A 23,095-nucleotide genomic window follows, 5' to 3' on the forward strand; every position below is an offset into this window, starting at 1 on the left:
GAAAGTTTGTTTTTAACCTTTGTCCTAAAGGGCCAAAGTGCCATTAGATAGCCAGTCATGTTTAGAGTGTCTATGGTATTAAAAGGTAGTATTCATGTGGTCCAAAGTTTTACTCTATCACATAAGTTATATATTATATTACTTTATCAGCATAATATAGGAAAGACACAACAGCACAGCAAGGAGAGAATTGGCCTTGGAGCCAGGAAGGCCTTGATCCAAGTGATCCAAGTCAAGTGACCCCTACTCCTAAGGGGAGAGGAGGTTCCTTAATCTATGGAACTTGGTGAGACTCTAGACCAACTGGGAGTCCCTCCCTATATCAAAGAAATCACAGGTCCAGTGTGTCTAGCTCTTATTCTATTAACATTATAACATCACATATTTCTAGGGGCCTTCAGCTTAAGAAGTTCTTTCTTCTTTACTCTCTGAAGTAGGTGGTAGATGTATAGCTATCCCTTTTTGTAAAAATGAGGAAGATCAAAGAGACCCAGAGAGTGAAGAGACTTGATCACCTGTAAGGCTTCTTCCAGTTCTATAACCAATGATGCTATGACTTATTTCCAATCACAAAGGTAGTGAGAACCACAGTCAGGATTGGAACCCAAGCCTTCAGATTAGAAGGCCAGTGCTTTTTTTGGAGTGGTAACTTGATAAAAATGGAGAGAAGGCTGAAACTGGTATGCTTAAGAGGCCTAGGTTCAAGTCCTGCCTCTAATATTTACTGGCTATATAAGCAGGAGAAGGTAATTTAATATTTCCGAGCATCAGTTTCCTCATTTTAAAAATGGGGACCCTGGGGCAGGTAGGTACAGGGGATAGAGCATCTGACTTCAAACACTTAATAATTACTTAGCTGTGTAACCCTGGGCAAGCCACGTAATGCCTTGTAAAACCCCCAATCAAAATAAAAAAAGGGAACCCTATGGGCATACCCTTTGATCCTGAAACATCCTTGCTAGGTTTGAATCCCAAAGAGATCATAAAAAAGGGAAAAGGACTCACATGCTTAAAATATTTATAGCAGCTCTTTTTATGATGTCTGAGAATTGGAAATCAAAGGGCTACCCATCAATTGGGGAATGGCTAAAAGAGTTGTAGTATGTGATTGTAATTAATATGCATATAATTAATGGCATACAGGATGAGCTCAGAAAAATCTGCCTTACTTGAACTGATGCAAAGTGAAGTGAAAAGAACCAGAATTTTATAGACAGTAATAGCAATATTGTATGATAAAGAATTGTGAATCACTTAGCTATTGTCAGCAATACAATGATCCAAAGCAATCCCAAAGGACAAAAGATGAAGAACACTAACCACCACCAAAGAAAGAATTGTCATTGTTTTAATACACACTGAAGGGTGCTATTTTTCACTTTCTCTTTTATTCTAGATCTCTCATACAAAATGACTAATTGGAAATGTTTTATGTGAATGTATACATATAATCTTAATCTGACTGCTTACTGTTTCAGAGGTGGGAAGGGATAGAATTTGGAACTCACACTAAAAAACTGTTTTAACACGCAATTGGGAGGAAATTTTATTATATATATATTTAATTTTATATATACATATGAAAAAATGGGACTCCTATAGAAACCTGGTAAAATGCTGGCCTACCTCACAAAGTTGTTGTGGGGTTCAAAATCAAGGTCTATGAAACCACTGCATGTACCCTAAAGCCTTATGTGTCAGCTATAATGGTACCACACTGAGTTCTCAGACTGGCTTGCCTTTATATCTTTAACTACAGGTGTTGAGTCAAGGACCAACTGAAGCTCAAATACAAGATTATACTGTTCTTCAAACAAAAAAAAAAGGAAAAAGTTATTACACATAGGTTTCATAAAAATACATCCTTTGACTCAAGGGAGAAAAGTCACAAGTCTGGCTCAATCAGCACAAGATACCTAGCTCAGGGACCTCTGAGTGACAGTAGCTGAGGATATTCATCAATTTCCTATTTGCCTAAGTTAAACAGATAAGCCTAAGTTAAACAGATAACACAGGAAAATGGGATAGAAGAGCTAAGAGGAACTTTTAGAGATCAGCTGGTCCAAACCTCATTTTATAAGGGAGGAAATTGAGGATCAGAAAGAAGTGATTTGCTCATTGCCACACCACATAGTAACTAGAACAGTTATTTTTGTGAAGGAGCCAGGTCAGCCTCCCTTTATTCTCTTTTTTTGGCCATGTTTCCGACTTTCTGATCTTCAAAATCATGCCTCTATTGTTGTCTCATCCTAGAACTTCCCTCAGCATCTGAAGCCCTCTTCCCCTGAACATCCTACCTTTCCTGGGGCCCGCTCCTCTGCAAGGCCAACCCTTCATTCATTACCCCATTAGTGAGTTGTTCTTAGGAGCTTGCATTTCATGAAGAGACCAGGTCAGCCTGGCATCCTCTGATACCAGTTTCTGACTTTTTATATTTCATTCTTTTCCTACCCACTTTGTAGTTTCCTTTGGTATGTTGTCCTCCCCCATTAGAATGCAACCTCATTGAGGGCAGGGACTATTTTTTTCCTTTTTGCTTCACGTGCATTGCCAGTGTTACTTAGCATAGTGACTGGCTTCTAGTAAGCACTTGATAAATGTTTGTTTCCTTCCTTCCCAGTCTTCTGATCTCAAATCTAGGGTTCTTTCTGATACCTCATATTGCTTTCTTCCCTTATGTTTTACTGATTTTTGGAGGAAAATGAGCTGTCCTGCTATGACTAAAGCTCTGTAGTCAAGAAGGGTAAATTCTTCTGCCATGAGAGACACAGACCATCCTTTACAATCCACTTCTCCATTCATCAGCTCCCTCTAACCTAGCTGACTGGTAGAGATCTGAAAAGGCACTTCAAAAAGCTGAGGTTCAACCTGACCAGCATCACTTTATTCCAACAAGTTTGACTCAGTAAAACACTCAACCTGGAACCTTGCAATAGTTTCTTAAGGGTCTTCCCACCTCAATTCTCTCTCTCTCCTCTTTGTTGTCCAGTCATTTCAGTCATGTTCGGCTCTTCATGACCCCATTTGGGATTTTCTTGGCAAAGATACTAAAGCAGTTTGCCATTTCCTGCTCCAGCTCATTTTACAGATGAGGAAACTGATGTCTTTGGTCAGATTTGAACTAAGGAAGAGAAGTCTTCTTGACTCCAAGGCAAGTACTCCATTCACTGCATCACCCGGCTGCTTCCTCTTTCTTCTAATCCTTGCTTAATACAGTGACAAGAATAATCTTCCAAATGCATCATGTCCCTTTACTCAAAACTCAGCAATGGCTCTGGATTGCCTACTGTTCAAACTCCTTAACCTGGCATTCAAGACCCATGACAAGTGTAGTGATAATCTAATCTTCCCTTCTCAGTCTTCTGGACCATCTCATTTCAGACAAACTGTTATACTCTTTCCATCTCAATACCCACCACAATGTACATGACACAATAAGCACTTGATATTTCCTGAATTAGGGGAGTAGCATGATTGTGGTCAGAAAACCTTAGTTCAAGTCTAGCCTCTGTCATTTACTACCGAGAACCTTGGGCCTTTTCTTGACCTTTTCTGGGTGCTTGAGATCCTTTTCTGTAAAATAAGGAAGGGAAAAGGAATATGTCACCAAATTCTATAATTAAGGACAAGCTTCTATATCCCTTTTAAGAAAACCTGAAGTGGTAAAAAGACATGCTGTGACAGATGGAAGAGGAGGCAGAAAGAAGGACAGATGTATTCCTATTTGGGGAAAGTATCTCTGTGCAGAGCTACCACTCTACAAATCCAGAACAAACATCTGTAAGAAAAAACAAACAAACATCTAATACAGCATTTCTTCAAGGGGAACCCAGAGAAGTTCCATGGGACCTGTAGGGAGCTCTAAATCCACAGGGTAACCTGACCTTCACCAAGTTCCTTTGTAGTCAGGGCTGCCAGTAGGACACTGAAGAAAAAGAAGGAAGTTTTTCCACCCCCCAGGGCCTTGAAGTATTAGTTCCCCTAGCCTCAAGGTCAGGACAATGCAGGAGGGGTTAGAGGGGATGGTAGGGAATGAGGGAAAATAGAAGGATCAGGCTACTTCATGAAAGATAGTGAAGGTGAAAGACAAAGACCATCCAATCTGAGGGTCAGAGGGCTAAGGCAAGAGATGGTAATAAACGGTTATGAAAAGAATATAAAGGGGGAAGGCAGAGGAACTGAAGCTCTTATTCACACAAGAAAACTGTCTTATTGAATGTCCTGCTTGTTATCATGCTGGTGAAGAAACAACTATACTCTGGGGTCCATGTCCCTGCTGCTTCTACTCTATTCTATAAAAAAGCAGTTAGGGGTAGGGGTGGGGGGGGCAGCTAGGTGGCACAGTGAATAGAGCACTGGCCCAGGGGTCAGGAGGTCCCGAGTTCAAATCCGGATTCAGACACTTCTAATTACCTAGCTGTGTGACATTAGGCAAGTCACTTAACTCCCACTGCCTTGCAAAAACCCAAGGAAAAAAAAAAAGACAGGCAGGTGAGGAAGACCTGAGCAGAGAGGATGGGGCAGGCTTTTGTTTTGCAAAAAGTTGCAGAGGGGCCCCTCTGAGCAGACAAGGATATAGGAGAAGGAAAAAAGAGAGAAGACAACCAATTCCCAAGACCTTAGAGGCTGGACATCTGCCTCAAATAAGGAACTGACTGGGTCATGCACTTCTTTCCCAGTAGGGAAAGGGGAAAAGAGAGTATTATTTTCACCCCAACAGCTCAAGGGGGGCCAGATTCCTTGCCCACTATTGTATATAGAATTCCCAGGCCCTCTTGCAGCCTGACTTTCTCAATAAGGATGCAGCAGAAAGCAGGTGAGTAACCCTGGAGGGGGAGGAACTCCAAATTCAGTGAAATGGATCATTTACATGAGGCTCAAGATATACTCAGTCCTTAAAAACAAGGCAGAGAAAAGGACAAAAGGAGAACTATGTGTATATATCTGTGTATAAAGTCACTAGAATTAATGCCTGAGGTGATAGAATGATTAGAAAAGTCAAACAATATCATAACTTCTGTTTACTCTCCCATTCCCAAAGCTAATAGCAAAATGCCTTTAATCTCCTTAGAGCTATGGACAAATGAAAGTGATTTACAGAACCTAACCAGGTGGTAAAATTCAAGCTTTATGAAACAAACACTTTTGTAGGTAAACTGACCTTTGAAACCTAAGGAAGACTACTTAAAACAATTGTCTTAGAATATAGAAAGTTGGGGCAGCTAGGTGGTGCATTGGATAGAGCACCGGCCCTGGAGTCAGGAGTGCCTGAGTTCAAATTCGACCTCAAACACTTAATAATTACCTAGCTGTGTGGCCTTGGGCAAATCACTTAACCCCATTGCCTTGCAAAAAAAAAAAAAAAACAAAACCCTAGAATATAGAAAGTTATCTAAGCATAATCAAAGATGTAGTCATCAATTTTCCTCCTCTGGGAACATTACTCAGAATTGGTAACTTTAGTCATTAGCATGCACAATTTAGCCTACAGTCTTTTATCTCCTCCAGTATGACATGCACAAGTAACCCCTCCCCAGCCCACCCCCCATCTCAGGCACATCCCATTTAAACTCACCCAGGCTGTTCCCCCCACATGCCTTTAAGATTCTCCTGGCTCGGTTCTTAGCATCCTCTGGGAAGCTAGGGCTGTCCAACAGGTTTGGATATGTGCAAAGAGCCACCACCTAGAAGGAGAGAAAAAAAAGTACATGGGCCTCTTTCCCAGAACCTCAACTCATTCTCCTTGACATCTGATCTTTTCTTCTTCTGTCCCAAGAGACAAACTGTGGAGGGAGAGATAACTCTCTGAAAACACAATACACACATACACCTGATATCTGTTCCAGAGATTACAGCAGTTCACCCCTTCCTAGGACAGCCTGCTAGAGTCCAGCTGGTGGGGAGGGTGACCAAAGTATAATGTCTCCCTTCTAAGGTATTTTAAGGTTTACAAACGATTTTTCTCACAACTCTGAGACAGGCAGTACAGAATTATCATCCATTTTTAGAGCTGAGGAAATGGGCTTGGAGCATTTAAGTGATTTGCCAACAGTTGCACAGTTAAATAAGTCTCAGAGTCAGGGTCTGAACCCATGCTTCCTGACCCCAAGTTCCAAATTCTCTTTCTATTCCATCTTATACTTTTAGCAGAGAAGGAATGGAAAGAAGGAAAATGCAGACAGCCACTGAGCTCCATAGCACTGTCTTATCATCCTAGGTCATGGGCAGAATGGCCACCAAAAGGGTAACCAAGGAGCATGGGTTAAGCCTGCAGTTCTTTCTATGAGGAGGAGCTAGAAAACCATTCATGGAGTTTCCTGTGGAGAGACAGGGAAGGAAAAGGATTAAGGAATTCTTAATCTTTTCTTGTACAATCTGATGAAGCCCATGGAAACCTCAGGAAAATGCTTTTAAATGCATAAAACAGGCTTTATAAAAGGAACCTATTATATTGAAATAGGTAAATGTTTAATATTAAAAAGAAAAAATCCACAGACCTCAGCTGCCTGAACTAGGGGTTCAAACTGCCAATTTCAGTGGAGGATGAATTCAAAAGCCATCTGATGGACACTCACAAAGGAAGAAGCAAGCATTGGAAAGAGGTAGACCAAGGCTGTTGGCCTTCATAATGTAAGGTTCTCTTTTCCTGTTGTCTTGCTCAGCTCACTCTCCTCCTAGCCACAGCTTCCCAAGCTGGAATACTCATGGCCAAAAGGAATAGCATTCAGCAATAAATTGCAGGATGAAAAAAGCTGAAACCACACCAATCTGTGTCCTGCAGCTTTCCGGGTGCCTGGGTACACTGGGTAGATGTACAGAGAGGTCTGTTGGAGGCAGAACTATTTCACATCCCCTCAAGTTAAGTTCCAGTCCATTTAATGAATCCTTTGACTTTCTTCTACCCTGCACTTCCCATCTTCACCCTCCCTGGCCTCCCTTTGTTTTTCTGTTTCTTCCAAGAAACCTTATTTAATGATTTGCCATGCCCTGGGACTCAGATCAGAGATTATTCTGATTTCAGCAGCTTGCCCCAGCAAAAAAAAGGCCAGTCCCCAGTTTTAAAAAGGTCAGCAGAATGATGTTTGTCCTTCATTCTCGAAGAAGACCATGATATCAGGGAGGTGATGCCATGACAAGCATGGGAATTGAGTGTGGGTGAGGTGGTGCTGAGTTGGTGGGTAGAGAAGAGGACACTGACACGGGGGATACAGGGGGACACACACATACACATTTCTCTATCCCTCAGTGGTTTTTCATCTTTGGACCAACCCTTACCCATCCCATAGAGACTTCAGCACAACTGGGCCACATTTGATTGGGAGTCTTCAGAGTCAAGCTCCCTTTTTTAAGACAAGACAACCATTTTCTCTTGTAACACTATAGCCTCTGTGATGCTATGTACAAGCAAGTGGATTCAGAGTCAGGAAATCTAGGTTTAAAATCAAAGTTCTAACCCTTCCTGAGTGACCCTGGGTGAGTAGTTTAGTCTGAGTGATCATTGTCCTCCCATTGAGGACAATGATGAATTTGTACAATTCATCTCACAGGGTTGTAGGAAAAAGCATGTTGTAAACCTCGAAGCACCAAAGAAATGTGAACTCAATGATTATTATTATTGCTATTTGTTCCTGCCCAAGCTCGTCCACTCACCTACCAGTCCTGGGTGAATAAAAACATCAGCTGCCCAGTAAGAAGGAAAAGAACAGTGAAGTCACTTGTTCTCATTGCCAGGACTCCCTCTGTGGGGGAAGTCAGGCAGGCTCTAGGGGAAAAAAGGGCATGTGGGGGCAGGTCAATTTTCTGTGCTTGTTTACAAAGCTATCTTGGTCTCATGAACTGTCCATTTAAAAAAAAAAACCTAGAGATGATGCTGTTATTTTAAACAGAAACTGATCTTGAGCTATACCTCTCTGATGGCAAAACAAAAAAGATTCCTAGTGAGGAATAAAGATGCCCCTCAGGCCAGGCATAGATAGCACTCCTGCAGAATCCTGCAGGGCCTCATGGAGCCCTGGATGGAACTCCTTTAGAAAGAAAATATTTAAAACAAGCAATCCTCATGCCTATTTACTGCCTCTAGACCTTTTCTTCCTCTTGCTCTTTTAGTCCACGTGGTATTCTGATTATGTGCATGCCTGCTTGCAGAGCTACAAAGAGACTCTGAACTCCCACCTCCTCAGAGACTTCTGGAGCTCTGCCTCTATCTGTGCATCTCTGTCACCTCCCAGGGTTATAGTTACTGTCTCCATATGTCCCTAAGATCACCTTTTCTCCCATGACTCTCCCCCTCCAGTCCCTCTTCTCTATGACCTTGTTAATGCTGAGTCTCAGGATTCTCACTATATAGGAATCCTTGGAAATGTCAGGTTCCCAACCCTGTATCTCCAAATATGAAAGGTAGAAGGAACCTCAGGGGTATACTAATTCTACCTGTACTCAGGAATCCTCTCTACAAGACCCATGAGAAGCAGCAACCAGGCTTCCAGAGAGATACAACTCATTACTTATTGAAGCAGCCAATACCACACTTAAACAATTCTAATTATTGGAAAGTTTTCCTCACTCTGAGCTTAAATATGCCTCTCCACAAATTCTAGGCTTCTAGTTTTACCCTTTGGAACCAAGGCAGACAAAAAGTCTAATATCTCTTTGGCTGAAAGCATTTTAAATACTTGAAGTTTACAATCCTGCCCACAACCAGTTACCACCACACCAGGGGAAACAAGGGTAGTATGGTGGAAAGAGTACTGAATTTGAATGGTGACCATTTGGTATCAAAACCTGACTGCCTCTTCTATGTATGACCTTCAGCTAGTCACCCAACCTCTACTGGGGCTGTAAAATGAGAGGGTGGTATGACAAGACTTCTTAATATTTCTCTAATCTATGATCTTCAATCTCCTTCAGTCTAAATCAATCAAGCCATAAAAGCATCAAGCAAACTTCTTCCACAAAACCTTATCTAAAGATCTGTGCCTCCTAAGACCCTAAGGGGGGGATTATTCCAATTTCAACAAAAAGTTCAGCTTGAAAGGGCTAGCTGAGGAGTAGGCAGGGCTGGGTGGTAAACAAAGGGAAGAGCATAGAGGTTAAAAAGAGAGAGAATGTTGGAAATTAGAGATGGAAAAGATGCAAGCAAGTTCAAAAGCACTTCTATCACAACAGTTGGGACCGGCTGCTTCCGGGAAGAAAGGAATTCAATGGTCCCAGCCTACACAGTGTAGTAGAGACAATTTGTTTTTTGCATAAACCCAACCCCTTGTAAATTAAAGGATACTTTTTCTCTTATCCCATCAAAACAGTTTATGCCTGAAGCCTTACCTGTCGGAGGAAGGTGATTGGCTGTTGGCCCATGGCATGGGCATCACCAATATTGGCTTTTATTACTTCTGTGAAAGGTTTTTTGATACCCTAAGAAGAGAACACAATGTAATGGGTTACTTAGAGGACGGAGGCAGTGTCTTACTGTAGAAAGAACAGTGACTCTAGAATCAGAGGTCCTGAGTTCAAATCCCATCAAAAAGCTTATTGTCTTTGGCAAAATACTTAATTTCCCTGGACCTCAGCTTTCTCATCTGTAAAATGAAGGGTCTGGGCTACACAGTTTCAGAGATCCCTTCTAGCTTAATATCTATGATCCTAAGGTAGGTAGAGCTCAAATTTTAAAGAAAATTATAGATTTTAATCTGCTCCTAAGAGAGCTTAAGCCCCTCTTCTTATTAAGAAAAAAAGAAAACCAAGTTCCCAGTTACAAGCATGTATAGTTAAGTAAAACTAATTTTCACATAAAAATGTTTCATTCTGAACTCTTGAGAACTTTTATCTCTTCAACAGGGAGAGCAAGTTTTATCATTAGTCCTCAGGAATTGGGAATGGCCATTATGCTAATCAGAGTTCCTCATTCTTTCAAAGTTGTTAGTCTTTGCTATATTGTTGTCATTGTATAAACTTCTGATTCAGTTCACTCCACCCTGTATCTATTCAATATAAGCCTTCTCATGTTTCTCTGAAACCAGGACCCCCTTCATTGTTTCTTACAGCAAATCACATCACATATATACTGTAACTTGTTCAGTCATTTCCCAATTGATTTGATGGGTACCTAGGGTTCAGATTTAGAAATGTGAATGGCATTCTCACAAGAGACTTCCTGAAAGGCTACAGTAATGGCTTTCTGAGGGATATAACTACTTCTCAGAGCATCCAAAAGCAACCAAGATATACTTGGTTTGAAAGATCCCGAGGTTCCTGATTCTCTCCAGAGAATCACTCTCACTACAGAGTTAGGAGGGGATACACAGGGGAAAAAAATGAACATCAGGTCACATATGCCCTCTGAGGTCACTAACATCTGAAGGCAGCTTCATCTTTGCCTTCTGGACCAATAACTGGGATTCTTCAGACTGCTTCACTCCACCCCACCCCCCCTTTGGAAGGCATCCATAACTACACAGGTCCCACAGAGAATACCAAGAATGAAAGCTTTGGTTCACAACTTGGCTAAAGGAAAATGAATACATGAATACAATTCTCCCTGCCATGGAAGACAGGGTGTTGGTGGGGTGGGGGTTATTGAAGGAGGGAGGAGTGATCATGCAGAAAGCAGATATGCCCAAATGAAGATAAATGAAGGGGAAAAGGGGAAAAAAGGTTTTATTGAAAGGTTATGATTCATCTCAAGCACAGTATTACATAAATCATATACAACTTTCCCTTCCACATCTTGGGGTTAGGGAAATGGCACTCTTGTGCTCTGGAAAACCCATGTAAAATTTTTTGGCCCTTCTTTCATACAAGAGAAGAAGTCTAAATTACTTTGGTATTAAGAAATAAAATGTTAATATTACACAATACTATACATACATTTGATGCATTTCTGAGTTTCTACACTTTTTCTGTGTCATCTGTTGGCCTTCACATTTTATCTGCAGCTTTCACAAAACTCTTTAAAAATTCCCATTTAATTGCTTATACCAACCCTTGAGCTATATACATATATATATATATATATATATATATATATATATATGTATATATATATTGAAGTTGTGATGGAGAAAGTTGAGACATGAAAGGGATAACTGTACATCAAAAGCAGAATTGGAACCCAGGTCAGTTATTAACTCTAACAAATTACCTCTCTCTATTATCAGAAAGCTATACATGCTATCATTAATAATGAGTTGAGGGCAGGACAAGTCAACACTGAGAACAAGGCACAGTCTTTTATCATCTTAGGAGATAAGATAGCTTAGATAATAAAGGTGGGATGCTATGGGGAAAGAGTGCTGACTATCAAAAGACCAAAGGGTTCAAATTCTAACTGCTACTTTACTACCAAGATACCTTGAGTAAGTCACTTATTTTTTAATCAGATCTTCCTTAGTTTTCTCATCTGCAAAATGAAGGTTCTGAAGTAAATGATCCATAAGGTCCCATTCCTATGACCCAATGTGGGATAAAGAAGGGTTTTCAGAGATCATGCCTGTACTTTAGACCAGAGCTATCCAACCTTACTTCTAAAAGTTTTCATCGAAATAATATATATTTTGATTTGCCAATTTAGTGTGAGCTCTGCACTTGCTTGGCTTAGTTTATTAAAGCATTTAGTAAACCCACTGCAGCATTTTGAACAGCCCTAACCTCTCTCTTGATCTCCAGGTTCACACCCTTAGGTGCTGATTAGACATCTTGAGCTGGATGTCCTACTGCCATTTAAATTCACCGCCCCCAAATTCTGACAACTTCTATTACTGTCTCTCCCAATTACCCAGATTGGCAACCAACTCCTCACTCCCTCATCTCTTATTACTCAATCAGTTGTCAAGCCTTATCATTTCTACTTTTAAAACAACTCATACAATCTCTTCCTTGATATTGCCACCACTCAGCTACAGGTCCTCATCACATCATAGGTGGATCACTGAAACAATCTACCTGCTGCAAGTCCCATCAATCCTCATCTTCCCATCACCCCACCCCAATCCAACCTCTACTCAGTTATCAAAATGATCTTCCTAAAGAACAAATGTGACCATGTCATCCCCTAGTCAATCAAAACCAGAGGTTCTATATTTTCCTGAGGATCAAATATAAAATACTGTTTGGCTTTTAAAGCCCTCCATAACCTGGCTCCTTCCTATCTTCTCATATCTTTCTCATGTCTGTCCTATAATCTAATGACAACATCTTTGCAGATCCTCAAACAAGACACCCCCCAATCACTCCAGTCTTCATTTCCTGACTCTAAGCATTTTCACTGAATGTCTCCCCAGGGGCTTGGAACTCTCCTGTCATCTCTGTCTCCTAGCTTCCTTGGCTTTCCTTCAAAGTAAAGCTATAAAGTTCCAACTTCTGCAAGAAGTCTTTCCCAGTCCTCCTTAATCTTAGTGTCCTCCCTCTGAAATGAATCTCAATTTACCCTGCTTATATCTATTTTGCAATTGTCTCTTCTATTAGATTATCAGCTCCTCAAGAACTGGGTCTGGTTTTTGCCTTTCACTGTATTCCCACTGTTTACTACAATCACTGTTACATAGCAAGTGTTTTATATAGGCTAGTTGACTGATAAGAAGGTAACACTTCAATCTCCTTCCCTCCAAAGTTCCATAAAGATCAGGGCAGAAGGAGGGTCACCACTTAGCTCTCAAGTCCCCTGATTGCTATGAACTTGGAACCTCCTTGCTGATTTGGGTCAGCTCACAGAAGAATGAAAAATTAAATTTGTTTCAGGGTCCCCAGAAATCACTTGGGGTAGACCCTCCCCCTAAACACACACAAAAGACTTCTTTTAAGGGATCTCAGAGTAATGTGGAAGCCAATACATTTATCTTGCAAGCGCTGGAAGAAGAGATTGGCTGGAGAGATGTCTAATAATCCAGGTCACGTCTCCCCCACCCCAGTCTGTGGGAGGTGGGGGAAGGGTGGCAGGCAGCCTTGGGAGACAGCCAGACAGAGAATTGAGTCCAGTCTCCAGGAGATGTTTAGGAACCAGAAGACAGAGTTCTAGGAGAAAAGGTGGGGTAATGAAGTGAGGGTGAGATACAGATGAAAGGACAAATCAGCAGACTCCCAGAGAGGAACTTATTCCAGGACTAAGCGGTTAAGGGACCAGCCCTGAAAAAGAAGCCTATACCCACAGGCCTGTAGTACCTTGGAAACCAGCCTGGCTTGCTGGCACAAAGATCTTTCTGTCAGCCTGGCCCACTCCCATGGACTCCATGGTATGATCAACTGAATGAAATTTCCATGGCTCCAAATTAATATATTCACTGGAAGGAAGCAAACCTGTCACTGACATGACAGCAAACAACCAAAACACAGCTGTAGGACTTCACTGCAGACAGATTATCCTGCATAAGAATAACACTTGGGAACAACCTCCCCTGCCCCCCAACCTCCTTCCCCAGCCAACTTCTTCACTCCCTATTTCATCCAATGAGCTCAAAGCTTGCTTTGTAGGGGGCTTGGGAATGTTGAATTTCTCTTTTCTGTGTGTCCTTGAGACAGCCCAGTGATAGATGGTTTTAGGAGCAGGGAAGTCAGCCACAGACCCCTTCTTCCCCTCCAACATCTTCCCTCCCTAAAGCATGGTTAATTCCTTTCACATGACTATTTGAGCCCTTTTGAGGGATTGGGGGGGGGGGGTATACCAGGTTGCCCAGCTACTGAGGCAATGGCCAAGGCATAGAGATACAAGCACGAAGCTTGGTTTTTCCAACAAGGGAAGGGATGCTTTCCCTGCTAAACTCCTAAGAAATCTGGCTGTGTGTAAGGAACAGTCTATTAGCACCCCTGCTCCCCACCCCCAACCACTTGGTCTCCTTATGCTAGCACATAAAGATCAAGACCTCAAGAGTAAATTACAAGGGGCGGCTAGATGGCACAGTGGATAGAGCACCAGCCCTGGAGTCAGGAGTACCTGAGTTCAAATCTGACCTCAAACACTTAATAATTACCTAGCTGTGTGACTGAGGACAAGCCACTTAAACCCCCATAGCCTTGCAAAAACCAAAAACAAACAAGCAAAAAAGTAAATTACAACCCCTGATTACATACACTTTATCCCATATAATCAGCAGACAATTGCCCTTCTCCAATGCTCCATACCCAGCCTCAGGGCCCTGGTCTGAATCCATCCCAAGCCAACTCATCAGATAGTGCTCCCCTTCCTCACAGATGTTCACCAGGCTGGGAGGATCCTTCATTGCTCTAATTTAGTCCACCCCCCCCACTCTCCAATCTAAATTCCCTCTACTTAATTAATATCCTGTCAGGTTAGGAGGCAAAGCACTCAACACAGAGAAAACTTCATCTCTCTCACCCAGTCCCTCCAAGATCATCCAGCAGCAGAGACAGCAAGAAAAGACCTTAAAGCACCGGCCCTGGAGTCAGGAGTACCTGGGTTCGAATCCAGTCTCAGACACTTGAGTTGAGCTCTCTTCCACTTCCACCTCCCACTCTCAAAATTTCCCTCAATCAATTCCCCCCTCAAATTTTTTTCTAGATTTTTACTTGTTTAAAAAATGAAAGAAAGAAAAACAACCAACTTTTCAGGGCAAGCAGAAAAGGTAAAAGTCCTGACTTGGTAGTTAGGGAGGTTGAGGCTCTAGTCTCAGATTTAACATTATCTGGGGAGATATTTAGACAATGCAAACCAAAAGATCTCAATCAGAGCTCATACAATTCGGATTTATCTTTTACAAAAGAACATAAGAACAATATCAGAGGTGGCTAGGTGGCACAGTGGATAGAGCACTGCCCTAGAGTCAGGAGTACCTAAATTCAAATCTGGCCTCAGACACTTAATAATTACCTAGCTGTGTAGTCTTGGGCAAGCCACTTAACCCCATTGCCTAGCAAAAAAAAAAAAACCCTAAAAAAAAAGAACATTATCTAACTGCATGATCTTAAATAAGTCTTTTAGCATCTCTATGCTTAAGGTTTCTTTTCTGCCAAATGGGGACAATAATTTCTACCCTACATGCTTCATCTCAAGGCTATGTGCTGATGGATGTGAACAGGCTTTGACAAATGCAAAGTGCTAAGCAGGGGCAAAAAAACTATCTTTATTTTTATCATTACTATTATTACCACTACCATTATTACTATCACCACCACCATCATCAGAGTATATGGCCTCAATTCATTCCTTTTCAATCCATCCTCTACACTGGATGTCAGGATTTCAACCTGAGACTGGTCAATAAACTCCCATTTACCTCTAGGATCAAATCTTTGCAACTTGGCTCCAAACTACTTTCTAGATTAGTTAGACATTATTTCCCTCTCTGGTCTTGCTATACCTTTCACACGTTATTTCATATATTATTTTGAAATGACTGTCACTAAGACCTAGGATGCATTCCTTACCTCCACCTCTTAAAATCCTTTGTTTCCTTCAAAGCTCAGCTCGAAATTTATTTCATGTGCCTTTACTGATTGCCACACCATCCAGTTGCTAATTCAACCTTCCTCAAAATACTTATTTCACATATATTTTGTGTATGACTATAGGTGTACATGTCTCCTCCAAAAGAATTCATGTACATGAGGTCAGGGATGATTTCATTTTTGACTTTGTATCCAAGGCCTACCAGAGTATTTGATATAAAATAGGAGCACAATAAATGTTGAGTGAACACTGTTGTTGCTGTTTACAATCAACAAAAAAAAATATGGATTAGGACAGACTGCCCAGGAAAAGGGGGATCTGAATCCACAAGAAACTAGAAAGAGGGAATTCACCCTCTGGCTCCTCTCTTGATTATCTCTGCAAAGGCCCTGGTTCAAAAGCCCTTTGCTCTTGACCAAAAAGAATCACAGACTGAGGAATGCAAGAAAGTAACTTGAGGTTCCTGCTAAAACCCAAGGGTCACAGCAAAAGGGAACCTCATAAACCCACATCCTCTTAAGAGCTCTGGCCCTGGGAACCTCCTACCAACAAATGTCCAAAGGTCATCAGAGAGAGAAAACTTCATCACAAAGAGCGCCATGGTAGCCAGGCTCAGGGCTACAAATCGAGCCCAGAAGGACACCAGAAACTTTGGGCGGGAAGGCTCAGCACATCTGACAAAAATCAAGGGGAAGAAACAAGTCTTTGGATTATATAAGTCCTCTACCCGGCCCTCCCCAGGAAGCCAGAATCCAGAAATAGCCTGACCAGGTTATTAAGAAGAGATTATATATCAGGATTCCAAGTATCTAATTGCCTAGTACACACCAAATTCTAGCAGCAACCTGTCTCTAGGGGAAGACTGCTCAAACTGGCCAGTTGCTGGGGTATTCAATCAGTCCTAACTGGGAAGACCTGATATGGCTGGATACCCAAGGTCCAGCTGCTCCCAAAAGGGTGACATCTCCAGTCACAGCTGTCAAAAGACTTGAGTTTGAGTCCTGGCTCTAATACGTACTAGCTGTATTACACTGAGTAGTTCACTTCCATGAAAATCAGTCTACTCTGCAAAATGGTCTAATTCCTGCACTAGCTATCTTCTACTACTGCTGTGAGAGCAGTGCTTTGTAAGTAATAGCTGTTTCTTCAGGAGATGGGACAGAAAGACCAATGGCCCAGCTTTCCATTAAGAAAGTGTAGCAACTATAAAGCAATATATGTAACTGGGAACCATCCCCTTATTATTTATATTCCCTTTCAAATTTCATGAGAGAAGTACTAGGACTTTGAGAAAAGGGAAGATCTGCACAAAAGGTTAATTGAGGACAAAAGAGTCAATGAGAGAGCCAAGAGGAACTGAAAATATACATGTACATCTGATCAACAAGAAGTTAGCAAGCCAGGGTTTTCAAAAAACTGTTACTTCAGCAGCCTATTAGGAGCCCATGGGGTCAGTCCACTTTGCCTAAGATGGAAAGGGGAGAAAGAAGAGGATTGGGGGCAAAGGTTGAGGAACATTCATTTTCAGCATTAAGGGAAAGCCATGATATGTAATGCCTGAACTCAATCTCCCCAACAAGCAACCCTTATTACTGTTCAAGAGAAAGGGAACTCTTAGCTTAACTAAGGTAAAGGATCCTTTACATTTATATACACTGATTTTTGCTTTTCTGAGCCTCTTCAAATTTAGTATCATATAAACTTCCCAACCATGACTTTGAGGTCAGAAGGCAGGTACTACTATCCCCATTTTACAGATAAAGAAATCAAGGATATCTATGAAGTGAGCTATCCAAGAATTACACAGAAAATTAAGGGCAAAAACACCAGTTGTTCAAGACCACAAGGATTTATTAAGTACTTACTAATTGTCAGGCACTATGCTAGATGCTGGGAATCCACCATCCATCTGCCTTCCAGGAATGGAAGGCACTGGCAGAAGGTGGATTCAGAAAGGACTCTAGTGGGTCTCCCAACTTCCCTTTCAAAAGTTAAGGCCTTGGTCTTTATTTTTCAGATGGCCCAAAATTCAGGTATTAAAAAGGAGGGGAAAACTTTACAAAAGCATTTACTCCTCTTCTTCCCTGCCCCCCCCAACCTAGCATATCAACATATACTAGTCTTAGTTTTAAGGGTCTTTGTAGCAACATGGGCTAAATAAACACTGAGCAAAAATGAGGCAAGATGGGAACAACTCAGGATGGGGTCTCCTCCCACAGACTCTAATGCACAGCTCATAACAAACCCTGGATTTCTCACCAAAGTGTTCTATGTAACATGGGAGCTCAGCACAGAAATGTCTTCCCTAAGTTCTCTATCTTCCCCAGTGTCTAGCAGAGTGCTTGGCATAGAGAAAGTGTCTCATAAATGTTGATTCTCTTTGTATTTTGCAACTCCCATACCTATCTGTCAGGATTGAAAATGCTTCAAGAAGACAAAAAAAGTCAGGGAGAAGTAGGGAGTCAGTGTGGGAATCAATTCAATATTTATTGAGCATTTAGTAAATGCAGAGCCTTGTCCAGTTTATATTCAACAAACATCAACTAAATACCTGCTCTGTATATTAACACTGAGCTAAATAATACCGAAGTCATATGCATGAAAACAAAAGCAACGTAGCTCTCAAGGTGCTTATATTTTTGGGAGAGAGAGAGAGGCGAAGAAAGATTCCAAGAATTCATCCAAATGAAAAACAGGTAATGCAATGTGAGGTCATTTGATAAGAGAAAGAAAGAATACTGACACATGAGGGTCTGGCTGGGGTGCGATCATGAAAACTTAAACCTAAACCAGATCCTTGAAAGAAGAAAAGAGAGGTGAAAATGAAGAGGTAGACTATCAAGGTATAAGGGTAGGGTGAGGGTAATCTGTGTGAATTTGTAAAAGGAGGAAATGCAAAGTCAAGTTTGGCTAAGAGCTAAAAACAACAAGAAAAAAAAATCCAACCCACCATGGTGCCTTGATAGACTTTGTGGTGAGAGGATTTGGATTGAAATACTAGTTCTGCCACTTGACTTTGAAGTAATCACTTTATTTCTCTGGGCCTTTGCTTCTTCATATATAAGTTGTAGGGTTGAATTAAATAAATTCTATGTCCCTTCCATAGTGATTCTAAGACAGGTCAGTATGGCTGGAAAACATAGAGTTTAAAGAGGAGTAATGTGAAATAATTATAGAATGTACAATTTCAGAGTACTCAATGTGGAGTAATGTGGAATGAAGAGGGAAGGGAGGGTAGAAGAAAAATGTGGAACTCAAAATCTTACAAAAAGATGAATGTTGAAAACTATTTTTAAAAAAACGAAATAAAATATCTACTGCTCCCTTCAGATAAGCTAAAAAGTTTGAAATTTATTCCTACAAGCAATAGGGATCCACTAAAGGCCTTTGAAGGGGAAGTGACATGGTCAAAAGGTTATTGGCTCTGCCTTAGAAAAATTACCATTAATGAAAGATGAATTAGAAGAAGGTGAGACTGGTAGAAAAGAGAATTATTAGGCATTCCTTACAACAGTCCTGGTGGAGATGAGATCTGGTCTAAAGACACAGCACAGTTGTGCTCAAAGTAGTTAGGAAGGGTATTAGCTTCCATAAATACATGTTCAGATTTCAGTTAATTTTTGTCATATCCTCTCTGTTTCCTTATACTCTGTCTCTTGGATATAGTTCAAAGTGTGGAATTTTTTCTCATCAGTCTCAGAAAAGGCAGAGTCTCAGGGCTCTAAACCCTCTGGACATATTCTACACTCAACTACTTTCTGAAAAGGAGAATCAGCCACCCATGTCCAATTTGGAAGCCAAAATCAAGTTTTAAAGAACTGAGAGGCTGCCCTCAGCAAGATGTTTGCAAAGAACTCAAAGCTGGGTGGCAGTATAAAGTTCTCTATTTAGTAAGACCTAGAACATCCTCTGGTGAAGAGTCACAAATATACTTTAGGGTACAGTGAAAAGACTGATAGACTTGGAATTAGAAGACCTAAGTCCATGATCTTACTGTCACCTGTGAGACCGGGACAACTCACTTAACCTTCCTCAATTGTTAGATAACCCCCCCAATGTTTCCTGTCACCTCTAGATTGGGTAAATTGTGACATACAGGACATTAAAACTGATCTTAGGGAATATCCAGTCAAATCTCCTTATTTTACATAAGAGGAGAAACTAAGACTTAGAGAGACTTGCCATAGAAAGCTCCATTTATCTGCCTCCAATGAGCCATTGTTAAGGAGAGTGTAGTCTCTTAATACAGTTGTGTATTCAGAGAAAATAAATCAGGCTCTAAAGAGAGCAACAAAAATTATTAAAAATAATGGCAAATAAGGATTATAGAGACAGGTTAAAGAACTAGAGTCATTTAAGTTTAAACAAGAGAACAGTGATGTAATTATTTCTTTAAGACTATGAGGATAACAATGACCAATCTTCTCCAGCTTCATAAAAGAACTAAGTTTAAATTAAATAAGTTTAAGGAAATAAGTTTAAATTTAACACAGGGCAAATTGGACATCAGGAAGAATTTGATTGATGGGGGTCAAAAGACTGGACAAAAAGTAAAGTAAGAAGCTATAATATATCTGTCCAAAAATGTTTCAAGAGAATAGATAATAATCTGTCTTAAACAGATTAAGCATTTCATGGAAATTTGGTGAGAAAAGGAAAATAGAGATCATCTAACTCAACCCCCCCCACCTCACTTTAGAAGTCAAAAAAGAGGGGGACAGCTAGGTGGTACAGAGGATAGAGCATTGACTGTGGAGTCAGGAGGGCGGGGAATTCAAATCTGACCTCAGATTCTTAATAATTGCCTAGCTGTGTGCCTCAGACTCTTAATAATTGCCTAGCTGTGGGCAAGTCACTCTTTATCCTATTGCCTTAAATTTAAAAAAATGAAAAAATTTGACAGAAAACCTAGGGTCAAAGCTTCACTTTCCTATTTATCACTGTATAGTGTTGAAATGTGTTTGACCTCAGTTTCCTTCTTTGTATGTAAACTATGGATATTAGCCTAGATAGCCTCTGGAGTCCTTCTAGCTCTAAATGTATAGGAAACTAGATACCAGTGATCAAGTGAGTTGCAGAAGGTGATACAGTGATGGTTAGCTGTTGTCAGAGCCAGGGACAGAGCCAGATTCTCTTAATTACTGGCCTGGTGTGTCATGGAGATAGAAGAGGTCAGCCTTGAAGTCAGGGAAATCTGGATGCAAGTCCTACCTTCACTAAATGTGACCCTCAGCAAATTACTTAATTTCTCAGTATCCTAAGCAACCTTCAAGAGACAGAAAAGTTGCTAAATTCAAGGAGGAAGTTTCCTCACTGGGAGTGATCTACACACCTATGAAATCATATTTAACAAAGACAGGATTAACAAACAACTACAACCAAAAAAGTTAAATGATGGCAGCTCTATCTGGTTTATTGAAAGATGTGATTCAAAGAGGATTATCTTTGACAAAGTACAAAGAGAATACCAACTACTTATTTTCCCCTCTGTCCCTTCCTACCAAGGATGTACCTGGCTTAGGAAATTAAAAACAAAGAGAAGCAATTTTTCCCCTGAAAGCAGGAGTGAGACAACAATGATGACAACTCAATGATGAGAGTTGTACTTTGAGTTGACGTGTTAGTTTGACTCAGCAGAACAGAGTGTCCTGACACATCTTGACCAGAATTGCCATCATTAATCTTTGGATTAATTGCAGGTAGGGTTGGGGGGCCAACCCGTACTTGCCCAGAAAAGGGTTCGTTGTCAAGAATACAGAATAGGGCCAGACTAGTGAAAAGGGCACCTTTCTATGGGGGCTTAAGACTGCTAATACCTCAGATGAAGAATAAAGAGAACATTTAGGATGAGAAGTCCAGCATGGAAAGGAAAGGAACACAAAGTCACTAGTCTCCCTGCTTCACTTTAGCTGTCCTTGTTCTCTAGAGACAGAAAGTCATTATACCACAGTGCTGCTTTTGATACTATTCTGGATTTCAACTACAGTGAACTCAAACAGTATAGCCCAAACTTGTCCTGGTCAGGGAAAAAAACTGAAACGCAGAGCTGTCAAGGCTGGTTTTACCAAAGCCAGGGAAACCGCGGCTGAGCGGCCCAGGAACATGGAAAGGCTAGAACCCCAGAGCAGGGGAAGAGTCAATAAAAACTTGGAAGACAACCCAGAAGCTCCAAAAATGACAAGCTCAGGCAGGGAAGAAGGAATTCCAGGGTACTTCTGTCAGCCCCGCCTTCCCCCAAGCCCAGCCAACATCACAGGGTGGGGTGGGTAGGGGGTCACTGCACCCCTTCGGCAAGGAGACGTCAGTCCCTGGTTTTCAGGAGCAGCTCTCGACGTCTCTGGAAGGTTCTCATTGTTAGTCAGCTTTTTCTCTATATTGACCTGAATTCGCCTCCCTGAAATTTCCAGCCTCTCGGAGGGGAGCGCAGCCAGATGGGGGGGGGGGGGTCCAGTCTGGGGAGGAAAAGGGATAAAGCGGCATCCTGGTCCCCGGGGCCTCCCGTGGCTGGGGGGGTCACCAGCCTGGCCAGGTGAGGCGGGGCAGCCCTGGGCCCGGTACCCCCTCCCCCCGCGCCCCGAGCCCGCGCCCGCGCCCGCGCCCCTCACCCGAGCCCGCGCCCGCGCCCCTCACCCGCACCCGCACCCGCGCCCGTGCCCCTCACCCTCACCCGCACCCCTCACCCGTATCCGCACCCCTCACCCTCACCCGCGCCCGCGCCCCTCACCCGCACCCGCGCCCCTCACCCTCACCCGCGCCCCTCACCCTCACCCGCGCCCGCGCCCCTCACCCGCGCCCGCGCCCCTCACCCGCACCCGCGCCCCTCACCCTCACCCTCACCCGCCCCCCCCTCACCCTCACCCGCGCCCGCGCCCCTCACCCTCCCCGCACCCGCGCCCGCGCCCCCCCTCTCACCCGCTGCAGCTCCAGCTCGATCTCGCCGGCTTTGAGCAGGATGGGCCCCCGCACCGCGTACTCCACCGCCTTCACCAGGGGGTTCAGCGACTCGGGCGTCAGGATCCGCTCGCGCCCGCTCCGCTCCGGCCGCAGCTTCAGCAGCGCCGGGGCCTCGGCGGCCGCGCCGCTCCACGCGCGGCTCCACGCGCGGCCCCGGCCCCGGCCCCAGCCCGGCGCGCGCGGGCAGCGGCCGGCGCGCGGCCCCAGCCCGAGCCCCAGCCCGAGCCCCAGCCCGGCCGCCCGCTGCATGGCTCCGGCGCTCCTCCGCCCGCCGGCCGCCGACCCTGGCAGAGACAGAGGCGCGGTCAGCCGCCCGCCCGCCCCCGGGCCCCGCCCCCCCGCCGCCGAGCCCCCCGCCCCCGGGCCCGGGCCCCGGGCAGCGGCTGACAGCGCCCGCGCCAGCTGCGCCCAGGTGCCCGGGGCGGGCCCGGGAGGCGGCGCGGGGCGCCACATGCCCGTGTGCTCCCCTCCCCGCGCCTAGGCCCGGCGCGCCCTCCTCGGGCCGGCCCCGGGCACCGGCGGCGGCGGCCGCGGCATGGCCCGCGGCATGGCCCGCCTCGGGCTCGCGGCTCCCGCAGCCGCGGCTCTCTCACACCCACCCGGAGAAGAAGCCGGGGAGCCGGCTCCGAAGCGCCGCGCCGCTCCCTGGGAGTTGTAGTTCCCGGAGCGCCCTCCGCGGCGCAGGTGCGGGAGATCCCGGAAACTACACTTCCCACCGTGCACCGCGTCGAACTCGGCGCTGGGGGG

At 43.4% G+C, this 23,095-nt stretch overlaps 1 protein-coding gene across 1 annotated transcript in view; it reads right to left on the bottom strand.

The window, feature by feature from the left end:
• GPT2 (glutamic--pyruvic transaminase 2) overlaps positions 1-22,597 on the bottom strand; it is a 60,213-nt gene extending 37,616 nt beyond the window's left edge. The window contains exons 1-3 of the mRNA XM_074211424.1: positions 22,307-22,597; positions 9,322-9,411; positions 5,576-5,684 (exon numbers count right to left, since the gene is read on the bottom strand). Of these exons, the coding sequence (XP_074067525.1) occupies positions 5,576-5,684; positions 9,322-9,411; positions 22,307-22,597 (490 nt within the window). The remainder of the gene's footprint in view (positions 1-5,575; positions 5,685-9,321; positions 9,412-22,306) is intronic.
• Positions 22,598-23,095: the final 498 nt, after the last annotated feature.

This window comes from Macrotis lagotis, chromosome 1 (genome assembly GCF_037893015.1).
Source record: "Macrotis lagotis isolate mMagLag1 chromosome 1, bilby.v1.9.chrom.fasta, whole genome shotgun sequence".
Lineage (NCBI taxonomy): Eukaryota > Metazoa > Chordata > Mammalia > Peramelemorphia > Peramelidae > Macrotis > Macrotis lagotis.